Raw genomic sequence first — 18,931 nt, forward strand, 5'->3', positions numbered from 1 at the left:
TAGCCGAGCATGCACCAAGACGCCGCAATGCCTTCAACAGAAGACGAGTCGTCGCTCACCATCCTCAGTCTCGCCGAGCCGCTGCTTGCTGCCCATGACAGTGCCGACCGACTGACCAGGTCTGCCCTCGACGCCGAGCTCGAGCACTACAAGGACCTTTTCTCCAAACTGCGCTTCTCATACGTCGAACAAGTCACCAAGGAGCGCTTCCTCAAAGCCATCGTCGCACATCCTCCAGACCTGGTCGATGCTGCCGAAAACGCTCGCTTGGAAGACCATCTAGCCCAGGCAAAGGCCGCTCTCAAGGCAAAGAAACATCACACAAACCAGACTGTGCACGAGCTGCAACAACTAGCCACTCGGCTGGCACAATGTACTTCTCCCAATACTCTGACACTCTGACCTGTCGACTGTCGCTAACACCAGAGCCAGCCCACGAATTGATCCAACTTCAAACCACCCAGCTGCACTCGTTGCCGAACGATATCCAGAACCTCGATGCCACCATCGCAAACCTCAAAGCCGCCCAGGACACGCCCTCTGACCTCCCCATGCTGAATCTGCCTCTCCACTCTACAACATCTCTCCTGTCCGACAAGCACTCCGAACTCGCCCGTCTCGATCGTGACCTCGCCGACCTGCAATCCACCCTGCCCGACAAGAAACGCCGTGTTGCCTCTCTCAAGGCCGATCTAGAGCCTATACAATCTCGCAAGCGCTCTGCCATCAGTGATGCTCAGGAGGTTCAGAAGAAGCGGGGCCAGCATGCTCTTGCTCAAGACCTTGACGAGAGGGGAAAGTGGCTGAAGTCGGTTGACACTGCACTTCATCTGATGTTGCTCGTCTGATCTGTTGTTCTCTCGTCTGATGTGTATTGGTCACGACCTTGTTTGTTTGCTTTTCTGTTCGTTTCGATACCCCACCGCCAGAAATGTGCTTTTCTTCTTCTATCTATCCTCGCTGCAATCTTCCGTAACGACCTACTATTCTTGTTGTGGCCATAGCGGTAGTCATTGCTATCCATTCGACCCACGGCATCATTTCCACAAACTTTGTATCGTGACTCTCTGTGTGCCATCTTGGTTCGTAGAATATGTTTAATACTGAGGTGAACCACAAAAAAACCAAAACTAAGGTATATCGCAAACAAGGCAACAATCAATCATAAAAACAGAAACGGAAATCAACATCGACGTCCGTAAATCGTCACGGACTGTCTCACTCCGTTCCCTCGCTCTTTGCTTCTTTCTACATTTGCAAACTCTGCTCTTTGCAGCACACCTCATACTCGTTCCTTGCCCGAGGAGTGTGCAGCCAAATTCGACGAGGTCATGGGTTGAGCAGTTGAGCTTGAGGTGCTCGGCCTCTCGTCGTCCTCATCACCGACTTCCAGACCACGCCTCCAGTTGTCCAGCCCGAACTCGGCAGGTGCTGTGCCAGACGTTGGTGTCTTCTCAAACTCAAGATCGCTGATACGGTACGATTTGTTAGTCGTCTCCCACTGCGTGCGCAGAGCGTCCAGCTCCGTTGCCAGGTTGTCAAGTGCGAGGCTATCGCGCCCGTCAGGTGCCTCATTCTCACCGCTCTCTGAAGCCGCGACACTCTGAGAGTAGATGCTATCACCTCCCATGGATTCACCGCGCGAATGGCCCCCTGAGTGTGCGGGTATGAAATGGGCGGTGCTAGCACTCACGTTGCTCAGCGCTCTGTGGTGTCCGACCCCATTGGCGTTGCTGTTCGGCAGTGTGGATTGGCGGCGATAGTTGTCGACAGACGATTCGACTTGATCAAGAAGAAGCTGCACCTTGTTCTCGGCATCCCGAGCCCGCTCTTCCAGATGCGCGTTCTCTCTCTGCAAGCGCTCGAGATCTGCTCGTGAAGCTTCATGGGTCGATTGAAGCGCTGTAAAGTTGGTTTGCGTGGCTTCATGCGAGTTGCGCAGAGAGGTGAGGTCGGTTTCTCTTTCTCCAAGTTGACGGTGCAGGCTCGAGATTTGTGTTTCCAGGTCAGTCTTCATACTCTCAAGATCACTGCGGAGGACATTGCTTTCGCTGTGTGAGTTTGTACCGGACTCGTGATCCAGACTGCGAGTGTCGTTTTCCTTCGAGCGCATCGTCTCGATCTCTTTGGCATAATCGGCGGCCTGGTTCTTGACACGCTGCAATTCTTGCTTCATCTTACTCAGCATCTTCTCTGTGCCACGGAGATACTTCACTGCGGCCTGATGATCGTTGTGAAGCGTCGCAAGTTTCTCCTCATACTCTTTCCTGGTAAGACCCTCACGGTCCTGCATCTCCTCAAGACTTGTCTTCATGTCTTCGTGCGCTCTAAAGTTGGCTTCCAGTTGCTGTTCTAGCTCCTTCACACGTTGAATGTCGGGTGTGCCGAATCTGATTTGTGAAGAAGGCGAGTCAAAGCCTCGAGACTTGCGTACATCGACAGGGTTGACACCGCGTTCAGACAAGATGTCTTTGAGCGCACCGTGCTGCACAGCGATTGCATTTGTCTCGAGCTGTTGGCTCTGCAATTGCTGCTGAAGCTCGGCTCGCTCCTCAGTCAAGGCCCTAGCCTCTCTGAGTGCATTCTGTAGTTGCTTTCGGATGGTCAGACCTTCCCGGCTAGCTTGTTCCTGATAAGACTCAAGTCCAGCGATGCGCTCCTCGGCACGTCGCAGTTTCTCAGAGGCAACATCAGCCGCAGCTTGATTCTCTTTGGCCATGGTATTTGCGGTTTCAACCTGTTCCTGGAGAATAGAGACTCGCTCGTCGACGATACCACGCGTATCTGAGCCACGAGTCGAGATCTTATTAAGACCATCAAGAACAGCTTGGCGATGAGTACGTGCTTCGGCCGCGTGTTTCTCTGCGAGACCCTCCGCATCTCTGAGACGTCTGCTTGTAGTCTCGAGCTCTACAGCACGCTCCTCATGTTGTGAACGTAGTTGCGAGACTTGCTGTTCGAGCTCGTTCCGCCCTCTTCTCTCCTCTTCGAGACGATCCTCCAGAAGAGTTGATTTGTCAGTGGAAGCTGCAAGTGCTTCGCGTAAGGAACCCAGAATCGTCCCATGTTCCGCCGATTCTGCGAGAGCATTCTCTAGCTTAGTGGTAAGTTCGGACTTGTCGACGGTCAGAAGCTTGTGAGAGGCGAGCGACTCAGCATGGTTGGCAGATGCTTCTCTGGCAGTCTTTTGAGCTACGTGCAGTTCAGCGCGCAGCGACTCCATCTCGGAAGAAATGCGTTGCCTGTCTGTGTTGAGTTCAGAGACACGTTGTTGAGCAGATTCTGCGCTCTCCTCTGCCGAGAGTCGAGCTTGCTTCTCGGCCTCCTTCTCGTGTATCAGACTGTCGATTTTACGGGACAGTTCTGTTTGAGCGGCGAGTGAGGATGCAAGTCGTCTGTTCATGTCACCAACACGATCGGCATCGGGCGTACCGCGTCGGCTCGAGTCAATTAGAGGAGAAGCGCCGCCTTGGCCAGCGAGCTTTGCTTTGGCAAAAACGGCTTCGCTGATGGCGTTATCTCTCTGTCTCTCTATCTCGGCGATGCGAGTAGCCGCAGCTTCTGCTTGGCTCTCGATTGAGTTTTGTACGTTGACCAGTTCTGCGCGCATACGGAGCAAGGCTTCCACAAGCGGTTTATCGTCATCGCCGAATGCATCAGTGGAGCGCTCGTCGAGGGCCGGGGTATTGGTTGTACTCCTTGAGTAGCCTGCTTTTCTTGCCAACGCAAGCTCTGATGCGAACCAAGCGTTCTTTGTCTTCTCGGTCTCCAGCTCTTTGCTCGAGCTGTTGGCAGCGTTGTCAGATGTAAGAGCTTGGTCCATTGCACTGTTGATTGGACTTTCTGCCTGTGCTTCTGGGCGGACCTTATCTAACACTTCTTGCGAGTCCACTTGTTGGAGTGATGGATGAGCGCGATGCATTGGCTGCTCCGGTACTTCTTCAACGCTCTCGGAAGCTTGTTGTGGTCCTGCCGTTCTTGAGCTGGTGCGAGATGGGGGAGAGAAGGTTTGGTCAATAGATGAAACGGGTTGGTGGGTTGGCTTGTATGTTTGTGGTGTTCTGTTTTGTTCCTCCTCTGCGTTCCGTAGATGATTGTTGTCATTGTTGTTGTTTGCTGAGGTTGCCATCGTAGCAGTGGCCGTTACTGGTGACATTGTCCTTGCGCCAAACGAGTCGCTGTGGAAAGGTCCAGGAGCCATGCGCGTAACAACGGTGGGTGAAGTGCTAGCTTGGTTTGGACTAAGTGCACGCTCTGGTCTGGTTGGTTGGCGACTTGGCGGTGTTGTAGGCTTAGAATTCAGTTGTGGTGATGCACCCGGTGGTCCTGGCGGACCCGCCGCGCGAGGCAGCCTCGAGCCCACTGCCATGGGCTCAGGTGCTCGACTGACTGGTATCGCGCTATCTCTACCAGGTCGACGAGGACCATCATAATCGGGTTGCTCACGAGGAGGGCCACGACTCTGCGGAATCCCTGTCCTGTCACCACTTGGTCGCCTATGACCTTGTATGCGCTGATCGGCAGGCATTTGCGATTGAGAATCGTTGGGATATCTTATCTTGCTGGTATCCAGGTAGTACGCCAGACTAAGTTCGGCAGCATCGCGCGGTGCAGAGCTGGGTTCACCACCTGTGACGACAATGTGTTTTCCGAAGGCAGTCATGCTGTGACCAGAACGAGGCGAAGGAGATGGACCCATGTTCTGGAAAGTATACCAACGCCGAGTTGTGATGCGAAAAGCCGCAAGGTCGCCTAGATCGTTACCTTCTTCAGTACGACCTCCGAAGACATACATGACATCCCCGACCAACGCAGCTGCGTGTCCCTCACGAGCCACTGGAATATATCCGATACACTCAAGCTGCGACCAGGAATTGGTTCGTGGATCGTATGCCCAGACATCGCTGAACCAAGTAACTCCGTCTGTTCCACCAAACAAGTATAGCTTCTCGTTCCACGTCACCACGGAGTGGTTTGTACGTGCTGGCGGGATCTGTCCATGTGGGGGGCCTCCGTCGATGGTATTCTGAATCAGTGTCTCCCACCTGTTACTGGCTTGTTGCAGTGCATTCAAATCAAAGGTGACAAGGTCATTGAAGAAGAAGCCTTCAACCTGACCTCCGAAGATGTATATTTTGGAGCCAATGATGTTCAGCGAGTGACCGTAACGACCTGGAGGACGAGGGCCCGCCGGAGCAGCTCTCGACCATTGCTTCGTGGCTGTGAAACGGTTAGCTGTGTCTCCGAGCTCGAGCAAGAGTACGTCAACGTACATGTATTGAGCAAGTAGAGGGTATCGTCTAGCATGTCTGTCTCATCTGTCTTGGTGTCTCCTCCGAAGACAATGAAGGCATTTCCTACCAGCAGTGCAGCATGTCCAACTCTTGGGCCTGGGCCTTCGGAAGTGGTCGCGACGGGATAGCAACTGAGATTGTTGGGGGCAGATTCAATCATCCAGAGATCGCCCTTGACAGTTGAACCATGGATCAGACCTCCCATGATGTAAATGGAGCCGTCCTTGGAAGAGAGCGAATTGGCAGCAGCGCCATAGCGAGGAAAAGGATGGTTTGTAGGGACGGTGAAGTTCAAGTGTCGCTGAGACCAAGGGTACGGCGAAGGATCTTGGTGAGGGCGCATGCGGGAATGCTAGTGAACATGTCAGCAGGCAGTCCGGCACGGAGCAAAGCAATGCGACAACTCACCTGCAGATCGCTGTCGGCACGGTCGCGCAGAGCCTTTTGTTCAGGACTGGGTGTTATGGAAGGCTTCTCGGACGACCATTGGGGACTGTCTTGCAGCTTTTCGCCGAGGGAGGTGAGCGAATTGACGCTGGTGCCGGGTGTAGGGGTTTGCTGAGACTTTTCCCTCGGGCTGCCACCGGAGCCGTCTCGCGCATGTCCAGGGCCGGAGGGAATGTTGGAGGGGGAAGCGGTGCCGTCCGAGGACTTGAGATTGCGCGAAGCAGCAGGCAGAGCAGAGGCCTGTTGCTTCTTGGACGACTTGAACAGAAACGACATGTTTACGCTGTAGAAGCGCGAGGACGAAGTGAAGGGAAGGGGCCAGCGAGCGAGGCAGGCATCAGACGGCAAAGATTCTCCGAAAACTGACGTTGAATGTCATGAGTAGCGAGCGGACGACTATGCGGAGAGAGAGGGAAAGAGGCAGGGAGCGTTTTGTCGGAATGGCGATGAGCACGCGTAGGTCGGTGGATTGGGAGGCTGGTGATCTTGGTTCAATTTGGGCTTTGGGCTTTGGGCTTTACCCGGCTCACAAATATTAGGTAGGTATTATTTGTCGCAGCTAATTATCGCAGCTAATCCGGCAAGCTGAAACACAAGCCTGCTGCATATGCTTGGCCCGAGTAGGCTGCGTTGACAAAGGCCGAAAAGGAGAGGCGACCATGTCTCTTCGTCGACTGCAGGCGATTGAACGGTTCAACACTAGCCACCTCGAAGCCTACCTACCCAGTACCAGCCTTGGATTACCATCATTCAATCACATGTGTCGGTTGCCGTCACACAGTTTTCGCGTTCTACAAGAGAACAGTGCAAGCAGCCGGTGCCAATGCCTTAGGTCCTCCGTTCTGCTCGAGGTACAGACAATACTTGTTCATGCATAATGTCAATACTCGGAGCAGGGACAGCAATCTAAAGCCAGCGTGCAGCCACTGATCCACCCTCGAGCCGGAACACAAGCCAGCGCTAAACGATAGATAGAGTCCGTGCGCATATCTTATCAGATCGGCGGTCGGGAATCGTGACTTCCTGCATATGACAGAGTGCTAGTCTGCCGGCCTAGGTACTGCGGTACTCGTCAAGGTGTCTGTTCGAAACTCGAATCCACCACCTCTCTGCACCAAATCCACGCGTCTTGTTATTGCACCACTATTGCTCTCGACGTCTGTCCATTCGTGCTGTCTGGAATGCGCTCGTGAAGTTGTAGCACGAACCTGATGTCAATGCAGTCTGCCCTCGCCGCGCAACATGAGGGTGGGCGTGCTGCAAGACGATGCTGCCGGTCCATACCGCGCAGCAAAGCATCCGCAACCCGTTCTCGATCCTCTGCCCTCCAACCTCTATGAAGACAGCATTCAACACGCCGCCCATCCCGATACCGACCCTCCGCCGGATCCCCGCACTCAGGCTATCAATGGCGACACGCTTGCTCATCTTCCTCCTCCTCATCATTTCCTCAATCATTCAACAAGCCGATCGCCAGGTAGTCCAGCCGTTGCTGCCTCCCCTCCAGAAGATGGTCCGCTTGCTTCACGATCAGAGAGGCCGCTGATGCTGCGCGCGAAGAGTGACTATGGCCCAGGGAAACAAAGACAGTCTACAGCCCCATCTTTCGAGCAGAGAGACGGCGAGGAAGCTTCTAAGTTCAAGATGCGCCACGGCTGGGAAGATCAACTCATGTCTCCGGAACAAGCGAATCTGCTGTCCCAGACCTTTTACATGTACTACACCGACAAGCGACATGAGACCGCTGGCAATCCAAAGGATACTAAGCACGACTACCACGTCCAAGAATGGCGCATGAAGGATCGTCTCAAGACCATATCAGCGCTCTTGACTGTCTGCCTGAACATTGGTGTCGATCCGCCTGATGTCATCAAGACAAATCCGTGCGCGCGCATGGAGTGCTGGGTTGATCCCATGGGTACCGAGGGTCCGCAAGGCTCCGGTGGTGCTAATCCTCAAATCGGGAAGAATCTCCAGACGCAGTACGAGACGCTCAGTATGCGTACTCGTTACAAACTTGTCATGGACCCGAGTATCGAGGAAATGAAAAAGTACTGCACCACTCTACGTCGTAATGCAAAAGACGAAAGAATACTCTTTCACTACAATGGACATGGCGTGCCGAAGCCCACTGCTGCTGGCGAAATCTGGGTCTTCAATCGCTCCTTCACCCAGTATATTCCTATATCCTTGTACGACTTACAGAGCTGGCTCGGCGCACCCGGCCTGTTCGTCTACGATTGTTCCGCCGCCGGTCTGATCATCAAAAATTTCCATCCCTGTATCAAGAAGCACGAGACGGATCAAGTAGAGGCCAGACGACGAGATCCAACAGCACCTCTAATAAATTGGAGTGATTGCATACATTTGGCTGCTTGCCGCGAAGACGAATCCTTACCTACTAACCCTGACCTTCCTGCTGATCTTTTCACATCATGTTTGACCACTCCTATTGAGATGGCTGTTCGCTTTTTCATCCTCCAAAATCCTCTGCCCGGAGGTCCCACGCTTTCCGAAGGCCGCAACATCCCTGGCAAGATCTCTGAACGCAGAACCCCGCTTGGTGAGCTAAACTGGATCTTCACTGCCATAACTGATACAATTGCCTGGAACTGCCTTCCCAAACCGCTTTTCAAGAAGTTGTTCAGACAAGACCTGATGGTCGCTGCCTTGTTCCGTAATTTCCTCTTGGCGCAAAGGATCATGCGAAAATACCACTGCCATCCTCAATGCTATCCCGAAATCCCAGAGACTCACAATCATCCTCTGTGGCAGAGCTGGGACTATGCAGTTGAGATGATTCTTGCCCAATTACCTAGCTTGATTCAGCAAGCAAAGGTGAACAAAGAGCTGGAGTATCAACATTCTGAGTTCTTTGCGCATCAGCTGAGCGCTTTCGAAGTCTATCTCAGTCAAGGCGCACTAGAGCAGAAGGTCCCGGAGCAACTTCCGATCGTTTTGCAGGTGCTTCTCAGTCAAGTTCACCGTCTACGTGCTCTGATCCTCTTGGGTAAATTCCTCGATCTCGGACCGTGGGCTGTCAACCTTGCTCTCAGTATCGGCATCTTTCCTTATGTCTTGAAACTCCTCCAGTCCCAAGCGATTGAGCTCAAACCTGTCATGGTGTTCATCTGGACTCGCATCCTGGCTATTGACCAATCATGTCAATCGGACCTGCTCAAGGACAATGGGTACGCTTACTTCATAAACATTATAAGTCCGCAGACTGGTATTCCTGTTGGCAATATGGCAGAACATCGTGCCATGTGCGCGTTCATAATCGCCATGTTCTGTAAGGACTTCCGTCCAGGGCAGAATGTTTGTCTGAGCACTAACCCGGAGCTCATCGAAAGTCTGTTGAGCCATCTGGTGGATATGGAGAATCCTCTGCTTAGGCAACACTCGTGCCTGTGCATCAGTATGCTCTGGTACGACTTTCCCGAGGCAAAGTGGCAAGGCATACGCTCTCAAGCGCATATGCGTCTATGTGATCTTGCCCTTGATCCTGTACCTGAGGTCAGAACAGCTATGTTACATGCTCTGACAAGTTTCTTGGGTATCCCAGATGTGACCGACCAGATCGCCTACATCGAGGAGACTATCGCCTCAATCATTCTTGCCATGGCGAATGATAGTAGCGTGATGGTCCGTAAAGAGCTGCTTGTCTTCCACTCCACTTTCATCGCAAGATACAAGAACAAATTCATCGTGGCAGCGTATGAGCAATTCACCGAGGAGCATGCAGCGCATCTTGCTCAAGATGCCAGCATCTATCGCCCGACGACACCGTCAGAGGCAAACGGCTCATATGACAGCAAGCACGATTTGTCTTCTGACTCGCACGACTCACTTGGCAGAGACTCTTCTGTCGAATCTGCAACGTCCAGGAATACAGTCTTTTCTGCAATGTGGAAACAAGTCCTGATCATATCGGCCGATCCTCACCCCGAGATCGCGAGAAATGCAGGCATTATCCTAGATAATGTCCTTGGCGCCTTGTTTGACTCCCCGCTTGCTGTGTACGTCCATCAAATGCTGGACGATAGGGCAGCAAGACCTATTCCACACGCTCAATTGGCGACCACTCTCCCTGATGGACCAGCAAGACTACAGCATTCCGAAGTTCCCCGAGCTCCTCCATCTCCGACACCATCCACAAATTCGAAACATGACGGTTACTTCTCTGTCTCTGCAGGCTTGAGACGTACAGCTAGCATGGCCGCCTCCATCAAGAATTTGGCTTCCTTTGGTGCCACTAAGGCTGCCCAAGACACTTCGCATACTCAATCTCTGCGAGGCTCGGGAGCTGGTAGACGCTCACAAGTTCCATCAGATTGGAACCGGCCACCGGACGCAACAGATCCTCAGCCAACTCGTGTGCGTGGTCATCAGATCGCAAAGTCACCGTCAGTGCCCAATTTCGAGCCCAGAAACTTTGCTCAGCCTCCGACAATTCCTTTGGCTTCTAACTTCTTCCAATGGTCAGCTTCGTACTTCAGAGAACCTCAAATGCGGCCATCAGAAGCCGACGAGCCAGGCTCTCTTGACTACAATGAGCGATTATGGAGGCGCAATCGTAATGATAAGATCATAGCGTCGACCCAGCCACTTAAGGAAGTTGCTGGCACTGGTCGCTGGGATGTTCCTGCGGGCGTACTTGCAACAAACAGTCCACCAATGAGGATGGTCTTCCACCAGTTCGAGGACCACCTTGTGATTAGCGATGACCATGATGGCATTAGTGTGTGGGACTGGCAACGTGAGAGAAGACTGGCACGATTTAGTGCAGGCAATCCGCTCGGTAGCAAAATCAGTGATCTCCGATTCATCAACGAGGATGACCAAGCGCTACTCATGACTGGTAGCTCGGACGGAGTCATCAAAGTCTTCCGAAACTACGAGAATGAGAAGGAAGTGGAATTGGTTGCCGCATTTCGCGCCCTCACAGATCTCGTACCGAGCACGCACAACGCTGGACTGGTGTTCGACTGGCAGCAAGGTCAAGGACGTGTTCTGGTTGCGGGTGATCTTCGTGTCATTCGTGTGTGGCAAGCCGGTACGGAACTCTGCACTGCAGACATCCCTGCAAGATCAGGATCGTGTGTTACTAGCTTGACCTCGGATCAAGTAGAAGGCAATGTCTTCGTCGCAGGCTTTGGTGACGGCGCAATTCGTGTCTACGATCAGCGCAATCGACCAGCAGAAAGCATGGTACGTGTGTGGAAAGAACACAAGGGGTGGGTCGTAGGATGTCATTTGCAACGCGGTGGCATGCGAGAGCTCATCTCGGCAGAGCGTGGCGGTGCCGTCAGGCTCTGGGATATCCGTATGGATCGCAGTGTGGGTGTAGTCAAAGGCAAGGGCGAGGGCGGTGTTGGCACATGTCGAACCCTGAGCGTGCATGAGCATGCACCTGTCTTTGCGACGTAAGTTAAATCGTCTCACGTGTGGGCTGCCGAGACATGATACTGACATTTCACGCAGTGGATCATCTCACAACGCAGTCCGCGTCTTCTCAACTAACAACGTGACGGCGACGGCGGCCAACTCAACGCCGTTGTCAACCATCGAACCGTTCAGCAACTTCCTGCATACCAACGTGCTTTCGTCTCACAGGCCAACACCGATCGCATCGACGGCATTCCATCCGCATAGGATGATGCTGGCGTGCTCCACGGTCAACGATGGACATGTCAGCCTGTTCAAATGCGCCTCGAGAGATGGCACGATGTTGAGCGGACAGAACGGTACTGTCAAGGAATGGGAGGCGTAAGATGTATAATATTTTTCTCAACACATTTGCTGCAGCAGAACCGAGGACTTTGTGGCATTCTTTAATTCTCAGTTCAGGGATCGTAGAGAACAGTTGTGTCCCATTAGAAAGGAAACGGGAGTGAGGTGTTTTCGCGTAGCGAGATTGGAACGAGGAGATGGAGTTTGTTAATAGCTACTAAATGGTTATCGTAGCTGTAACCACACTAGTTCACAGCGGGCATATCGCACCTTATGCTGTAGACGACGACGACGACGACGACGACGACGACGACGACGCGAATCGTATAGAATCCTGTGGGCGATGTACCGATGTGCTCGAGTTTGTTCTACACAAGACTGTTACTCGAGGTGTCACTGTCGAGTCGTGACCGCATGGCTCGGTATCGTCTATGTAGTGAAGCTTCAGTTTTTGGACAAACCTACACTTGTTTCGACCACAGATACTTCTGTCGAAGGCGGGAGCGAGTATAGATAGACTGGAAATTATGCTCAACCTTGGAATAATGTAGCAACTTATGTATAAGATAGAATGGGGAGTGGTGCGCTATTTCTGACAGTTGACAGTATGACCCTGTCCAAATGCTCCTGTAAATCATATGATAGCACAGCACGCTGAGCATACGAAATGGTCGCTCTCCAAGAATCTCGCACGAGGTGGAGACTTGTACAAAACAAGGTCTGACTCCAGCATACAGGAGTCTGACTTTGGTCCCGCTCGACAGGGAGAAAATGGCTAATATTATGTACATAAGTTTGGAATGGTCTATGATTGGTATCCATTAAGATCCTGTCGCCCGATAGGGACCTGGTCGAGGTTCTCGCGTTGTATCATGTTAGTCTTGCCCTCTACCAGCTGCATCATCATGTAGTTGCAGACACATTGCATGCCCATCTCTTCACCTCGACTCACAATGTAGCCATTGATGTAGCGGACTTCTGTCTTTCTGCCTGCGCGAGCATCGGCGAGCATACTACTGATGTTATACCGTGTCTTGTCTGCAGTACTGACAACCAGAGTTTCCAGGCGTTCAGGTGAGAAGCGATCCTGAATGTTGGGCAGACCGCGTAACTCTGGTAATGAGCGGATGACCAAGGAGATTTCAGCTAGTAAGAGACGCATGGTACGGGTGACAGCAAAGTTGTATAGTATTGAGCCATTGGGGGCGTCCAGCATGACAGTCAAAGGATTGATGACGGCGTTGATGGCCAGTTTCTCGAGTTGCTGCTCCATGAACTCGATAGGAGGGAAGCCAACCGCACCAAGGACGGGTAGCCCGGTCAAGGTGCGCAACAAGTAGCGCGAAGTGGGTGCGAAGGGAACAGAGGCACCGGGATGGTCCTTGAGCTGGCCTCTTGGCAGAGCAGCCAGGGCTATGGTACCGTGAGCGGCATGTACTGCAAAGAACGGCTTGGAGCGGTCCGGAGAATTGAGAGCGTGAGTGACGACGCCCTGGATGTAGTTGGGCCTCGTGGCAGGATCTGGGAAGATTTCTCTGTTGAGGTGATCTATGACGCCCATGCCATTCTGCAATAGACAAACGGTGGACTCTGGTCGCAGACGATGCTTGACAGCGTCGAGAGCACTTATGGTGGCAGTGGCCTTTGACGTGACGATCAGATTATCGATAGGCTCTTCAGCAGAGCTATGTGTTGGCTCCTCGTCGCGAGTATCGACACTGGCGTGATGGCGGCGTGTGGGTGGAATGGCGAGCTCGACATGGAAGCCAGAGCGGGAGACACGGTGGCCGTCAGATTCGAGGACGATAGACTTGTCGCCACGTCTCCACTCATCCAACAAAGCAGGGCGATGGAAGAGCAGCGTGACGGGCGGAGGGTTGATGTCTGCACGCAGCGAGTGGGCAATCAGCTTGCCAATGTTGCCGACGCCATAGACATGGATGCGCCTTGGGACACGGCTTTCACGTGCATACTGCTCGCTGGCGGCCGTGTATGTGCGTCGAGAAATGCGGAAGAGGTCGCGGGTACAGGGGAAGGAGCATGGTCGTTGCGGCATGGTTCTAGGAAGGCGCGTGATGGGAGGGCAGGTGCGAGAAATGAACAATGACGCATGCTCGCGCGCAACGCCTTGTCACCAAGCTCGCCCAACCCTCTTGCCTCGAGAAATGCCGCCGACATCGACGTTACGCATCCAGGCACGCTCCTTCTCCGTGCTCAATCGCCCAAAGCCAAACTATCCTGGCCATGTGCCCTTGACCTTTGTCGAGCGATGCGGCTTGGCCGTGGGCTCTGCCCTGGGCTCCATGCTCGACCATCATCGCCATGGTACCTTTCCCCAAAGCCCGCCCGCCCGCCCTCGACACTAACAAGACCAGATCTGGTAGCTGCTCTGGGCGAAGCAACATGCAAGCCCTACTTCATCACTCGTCTGCGACAGAGCATGCTGTCGCACCCCACCGGCCGCCGTATACTTCGCGACCGTCCCCGCATCTCCAGCGAGACCATGTCGCTTGAGCACCTACGCACTCTGCCAGACAACTCGGTCGGCCGCGTCTATGCCCAATGGCTCGATCGTGAGGGCGTCACGCCCGACACTCGTGATCAAGTTCGCTATATCGACGACCCGGAGGAAGCCTATGTCATGCAGCGCTACCGCGAATCTCACGACTTCTACCATGCCCTCACCGGCCTGCCCGTCTTTGCCGAGGGTGAGATTGCCCTCAAGGCCTTTGAGTTTGCAAACACTCTCCTCCCAATGACCGCTCTCTCCATGGCCGCTGTCGTCAAGCTCAAGCCCGCCGCTCGTCGCCGCTTCTGGTCTACCTACCTGCCTTGGGCCGTGAAGAACGGTCTGCGCGCCGAAGACGTCATCAATATCTACTGGGAAGAAGTGCTCGAGAAGGACTGTGGTCAATTGAGACAAGAGCTGGGCATCGAAATGCCTCCGGATCTTCGCGAGCAGAGAAGGATTATGAGAGATAAGAAAAAGGCTGAACAAGCCTCTCGCGAAGCTCGTCAGACTGTGGGTCAAGGTCTCATGTCGAACTAATCTTCTCAAGTGTATACAGCCTCTTTGTCTATATACCACCCTTCAGGGGCATTTTACCCAAGCCTAAAATACATTTCATGTGGCAATTGGCCTTCTCTTAAATCATGACTTCGCAAAGTTTTGGTCTTCCTTCTTGTTCCATGCTTAGAGCTGGTCCAAGAGTCCCTCGGCCTCGAGGAGCAAGACGATCTGGTGCACAGCTGTGCGCACGCTGATCTTGGTCAAATCAACTGTCAAGTCGGCCTCGCCCTCGGCTGGTGTCTCGTAAGGGTCGTCGACGCCGGTGAAGTTCTTAATCTCACCACGGCGAGCGGCGGCGTAGATACCTCTACGGTCGGTCTTCTCACACTCTTCGAGCGGTGTGGCAACGTGGATGAGGTAGAAAGATCCGAACTTCTCGACAAGCTCGCGGGCGTGCTTTCTGCTGGACTGGAAGGGTGCGATAGGTGCAGCAATAACGGCGGCGCCAGCCTTGGTCAACTCACTGGCGACGAAACCGATGCGACCAACGTTGGTGTTGCGGTCCTCCTTGTTGAAGCCGAGCTCGGAGCTAAGCTCTGAGCGGACAGTCTCGCCGAGAAGAAGCGATACGGTGCGGCCACCCTGCTGGTTGAAGGTAACGTTCAAGGCACGGGCAATTGCGTCCTTGCCGCTGTTGGCGTAACCAGTCAGGAAGACGGTGAAACCCTGCTTGTTGCGAGCCGGGTGCGACTCGCGCAGCACGCGGACAACTTCGGGATATGAGAACCACTCGGGAATGTCACCACCGCTACGCAGACGACGGCGGAGCTCGGTACCGGAAATATCGAGAGTTCTGACATCCTTGGGGACCTGGTCTCTGGGGCGGTACTCGTCCGAGTCGGGGAGGTAGGTCATCTGGAGGAAAGGAACGACCTCAATGCCGAGCTCGTCTCTGTACTTCTCAACAAGGTCCTGAGCGTCGTAAGGGCCGTAGAAGTCCTGACCCTGGCTGTTCTTGCCGGGTCCAGCGTGATCACGACCGACAATGAAGTGGGTAGCACCGTGGTTCTTGCGGATAATGGCGTGCCACAAAGCCTCACGGGGCCCGGCCATACGCATGGCCAGAGGGAGAAGGGCGAGGACGGCCATGCCGTTGGGGTAACGGGGGAGGAGAGCTTGGTAAACACGGACACGGGTGAAGTGATCAATGTCACCAGGCTTGGTGAGACCAACAACGGGGTGAATGAGGACATTGGCCTGGCGGGAGCGGGCAGCGCGAACAGTCAATTCACGGTGAGCGCGGTGCATGGGGTTTCTAGTCTGGAAGGCGACCACCTTGGACCAGCCGAGCTTGTCAAAGTGCAGACGGATCTCTGCAGGGGAGTCTGTGGTATCGTCAGCTTGTTGTCATGGCAAACAAGATTGAGAGCTCCTCACATCTGAGAGCGACATAGTCGTAGTGCATCAGACGGTCAATGGCGTCGATCTTGCCACCAATGCAGAAGTCGCCAGCAGTTCTGTACAGGTACTTGACGGCCGGGTGGGCTTCGTCATCAGCACCGTAGACCTCGATTGCCTCCTTCTTCTTGTCAGGTTGGTAGATATCGTCGACGGTGATGATGGCCAAGTTGCGGTCGTCTCTGAAGTCGCGGAGGGTGATGCGTGTACCGGCCTTAGCCTTGACTTCGTCAATGATCTCCTGTGTGACATCAAGGCAGATAGGCATGGAGAAAAGGTTGCCATCGACGAGACGGTTGTTGTCGACAACGCTATGATCCAGTCAGTTTCTGCAGCGTGTCTAGCGTGTTTCCAATTGCGTACCCCTTGTAGTCCTTCTCGTTCATGAAACCTATTCATACAGTCAGAGATGCATTCTGGTAATACCAAATTTTCCGCTCAAACTTACCCTCAAGAGGGGAGAAACCTCCGTTAAGGATCAGTTCGAGATCACAAAGCTGACGCTCATTGAGGACAATGGCAGGAAGCTTCTCGGCCTCGTCAATGAGCTCCTGGCGACGAGGAGCATCACGGGCAATGAGGTCCTTGAGGATACCACCTAGGCTTCAATCAGTTTCCGTGAGCCGTACGCTTGTGCAACTGCGCGTTCATACCGTGAGGAGGATTGGCCATGACTGCTAGTTGGCGGTTACGGCTGGAAGATTATAGTGGAGGAAAAGAGGTCAAAGGAAGGGAATGGACGAAAGATTAATGTGGACTCGGGGAAGGAGTTGCGAGACCGGAGCAGACACACGGCGACTTTATATTTGAACACACACTACGGCAACGCAACAAGGCTTTTGGTTGAGCAGCAACGATCCGAATCTCAATACTCGATTCTCCCACAAAAATTCGTCTCCACCCCTCTCTAGCATGCCCCTCAGAAACCGCTAACGACCTTGGCGAACGTGTAGATGTACGTCAGTCGTGTTTTCCCCAAGCGTCGTGTCTGCCCTTGTCCGACCATCAAACAATTAATTATTTCTTTGTTCTGAAAATCGGTTTCAATTACATGATATTGGATTTAGAACTTTTCAGTGACGACTACCTAAGTGCCTTTGCACATTTGTGTAGTTTTGTTTCTATGAAAGACGCGGGTCATGATGTATTCAACCTCCCAATGCTGAGGTATCGATTTTCCCACCCAATGCCATCTTGATACCATTCTAAAATATCAAACTCCGATATGCCCTATCATGATCCGACCAACGCCTATGCTAAATTCGCAAGAACACTCGAAAAAAATGGAAGAAAAGAAGAAAAACTTAGACGACTTGCTCAATGTTGAGCCCGGACTGGATGGCTTGACTGAGTTCGTCTTGACGCTTCTGTTCCTGCTCTTGCAAGAACATGGCATAGCGGCTCTTCTTGTTGTGGATGCCGCACTCAGTCTTAGCACGGCCCTTCCAGCGACCGGCTCTCTCGTCCTCGCCTTCCTTGACAGGCTGAGTCGAGTGCCAGTCACCGATCGAACGGTAGCCTTGAGACATCAAAGCGTTGACAGGGACGTTGTTCTCCTTGATGTAGTCGTTGACTTGTTGGAAAGACCAGTTAGCCAGGGGGTTGATCTTGATCATGCCTGCGTCGTCAAGCTCAACAATGTCGAGATCTCCACGTTTGCCCCCCTGACTGCGGCGACGGCCAGTGATGACAGCAGCGACACCAAGCTCAGCGTAAGAACGCTGTGCAGGCTCGACCTTAGCGACATAGTCGTAAAGTTCCTCATTGGTCTCCCAAAGTTTCTCGCCGTGCTTGCGGTTGAAGTCTTCCACATTGTCACATCCCTCAGGCTTGTAGGTATGAATAGTGAGGCTGGGATATCTATCTTTGAGAGTCTGTACGAGATCGTACGTCTCCTTGAAAGCGTGAAGTGTGTCCAGGTAGATCAAGTCAATGTCGGGTTTGATAGGACTGTCTAGCTTCGAGACCATGTCGTTAATGGCAAGTCCAGTAAGTCCGAAAGCAGTCGTTTGGAAGAGACGAGGCAAAGTCATGATGCACCATTTCAAAATGTCTACAACGAGAGTCAGAAATGCAAATTATAGCTGGGAGACAGCACATGTGCTCACCTTGAGGTTCGAGGTTTTGTAGTTGCTGATTGATGAACTTGAGGTGTGGGCGAGAGAAATAGACCTCAGGAAGACTGGCACTGGAACTCCCACTGGCATAACCAGACTCGGCATCATGGTCGGATGAGTATGAACGGGGCATTGTGGCGTGGATTTGCTGTTGCGTTTCCTTTGTTTGGATTCAGAGTAGTAATAGAGACACGATTTTCGTACAGACAACTGCGGAGCTACGTCTGAATTGAATTTGTATGACAGGTGGATTGAGAGAAGGGGAAAAAGAGAAGACAGAACTGATATTAGTTGCGAGAGCCGGTTACGGCACCTGGGTTCATCGCTTTGAAATCACCATAGAAAAACTCACTGACGTGCTCAAGTTTCGCGATGGCGTGCTCGCCATTTCGGGAACGCACTAGTCTAAATCGGGAACACTTCGATCTAGAATCCGGTTCATACACAAATCCCGGATGCGTTCCTGGAGTTTGTGTCGGACGCTGGTGCAGGATGAGGCATCACCATCCTTGTGAGCCGCGTTGTACCGGTTTGCCATCGATGGTATGTATCTCGTCATCGCTTTGCAATCTCCGTGGGTGATCACCCCAGCCTCGAGGAAATTCCATGCGGCTCTGCTGCGCCGCCCCACAACCGTGCAACTTTGTTTTACGTGAACATCAACATACATACTTCTAGAAGCATGCTGACTGCCAGTTATATAAGCATTGGACGAACAACGAGGTGTAGAAGTCCGCCGAATGTTGCTTCCGACCAGTTTTGAGCAAGCGATCCTCTAGGACCTCATAGCTTGCGAGTCAGCTCAACGAGTAGCACATCATCGACTCGCGATGATGATGTGACCAGCGGTCAATGCATGGAAGCACGCAAGA

The 18,931-nt window shown here is 53.0% G+C and overlaps 7 protein-coding genes across 7 annotated transcripts; 3 read left to right on the plus strand and 4 right to left on the minus strand.

Annotated features, from left to right (window-relative positions):
• Nucleotides 1–27: 27 nt before the first annotated feature.
• On the plus strand, nucleotides 28–848 carry AUEXF2481DRAFT_3689 (uncharacterized protein; the record flags this gene model as incomplete). Its single annotated transcript, XM_013489805.1, has 2 exons — nucleotides 28–373; nucleotides 433–848. 2 exons carry the CDS (start codon nucleotides 28–30, stop codon nucleotides 846–848), a joined length of 762 nt encoding a protein of 253 aa, XP_013345259.1.
• Nucleotides 849–1,282: 434 nt separating this feature from the next.
• On the minus strand, nucleotides 1,283–6,017 carry AUEXF2481DRAFT_46533 (uncharacterized protein; the record flags this gene model as incomplete). The annotated part of the gene is made up of 3 exons (XM_013490002.1): nucleotides 1,283–5,220; nucleotides 5,274–5,646; nucleotides 5,703–6,017. The coding sequence occupies 3 exons, from the start codon at nucleotides 6,015–6,017 to the stop codon at nucleotides 1,283–1,285; spliced, it is 4,626 nt and encodes a 1,541-aa protein (XP_013345456.1).
• Nucleotides 6,018–7,286: 1,269 nt separating this feature from the next.
• Nucleotides 7,287–11,514, plus strand: AUEXF2481DRAFT_64064 (uncharacterized protein; the record flags this gene model as incomplete). Its single annotated transcript, XM_013490034.1, has 2 exons — nucleotides 7,287–11,167; nucleotides 11,226–11,514. The coding sequence occupies 2 exons, from the start codon at nucleotides 7,287–7,289 to the stop codon at nucleotides 11,512–11,514; spliced, it is 4,170 nt and encodes a 1,389-aa protein (XP_013345488.1).
• Nucleotides 11,515–12,279: 765 nt separating this feature from the next.
• On the minus strand, nucleotides 12,280–13,530 carry AUEXF2481DRAFT_3692 (uncharacterized protein; the record flags this gene model as incomplete). The annotated part of the gene is made up of 1 exon (XM_013489806.1): nucleotides 12,280–13,530. One exon carries the CDS (start codon nucleotides 13,528–13,530, stop codon nucleotides 12,280–12,282), a length of 1,251 nt encoding a protein of 416 aa, XP_013345260.1.
• Nucleotides 13,531–13,639: 109 nt separating this feature from the next.
• On the plus strand, nucleotides 13,640–14,523 carry AUEXF2481DRAFT_63821 (uncharacterized protein; the record flags this gene model as incomplete). Its single annotated transcript, XM_013490014.1, has 2 exons — nucleotides 13,640–13,799; nucleotides 13,850–14,523. 2 exons carry the CDS (start codon nucleotides 13,640–13,642, stop codon nucleotides 14,521–14,523), a joined length of 834 nt encoding a protein of 277 aa, XP_013345468.1.
• A 144-nt stretch (nucleotides 14,524–14,667) lies between these two features.
• AUEXF2481DRAFT_28136 (uncharacterized protein) lies at nucleotides 14,668–16,614 on the minus strand (the record flags this gene model as incomplete). Its single annotated transcript, XM_013489889.1, has 5 exons — nucleotides 14,668–15,869; nucleotides 15,922–16,253; nucleotides 16,306–16,333; nucleotides 16,391–16,540; nucleotides 16,572–16,614. The coding sequence occupies 5 exons, from the start codon at nucleotides 16,612–16,614 to the stop codon at nucleotides 14,668–14,670; spliced, it is 1,755 nt and encodes a 584-aa protein (XP_013345343.1).
• A 201-nt stretch (nucleotides 16,615–16,815) lies between these two features.
• AUEXF2481DRAFT_625777 (uncharacterized protein) lies at nucleotides 16,816–18,311 on the minus strand. The gene is made up of 2 exons (XM_013490151.1): nucleotides 18,051–18,311; nucleotides 16,816–17,995 (listed from the first exon to the last, which is right to left on the minus strand). Exons 1-2 carry the CDS (start codon nucleotides 18,190–18,192, stop codon nucleotides 17,247–17,249), a joined length of 891 nt encoding a protein of 296 aa, XP_013345605.1. The 5' UTR covers nucleotides 18,193–18,311; the 3' UTR covers nucleotides 16,816–17,246.
• Between the last annotated feature and the right edge of the window lie 620 nt (nucleotides 18,312–18,931).

This window comes from Aureobasidium subglaciale (assembly GCF_000721755.1).
Source record: "Aureobasidium subglaciale EXF-2481 unplaced genomic scaffold scaffold_6, whole genome shotgun sequence".
Lineage (NCBI taxonomy): Eukaryota > Fungi > Ascomycota > Dothideomycetes > Dothideales > Saccotheciaceae > Aureobasidium > Aureobasidium subglaciale.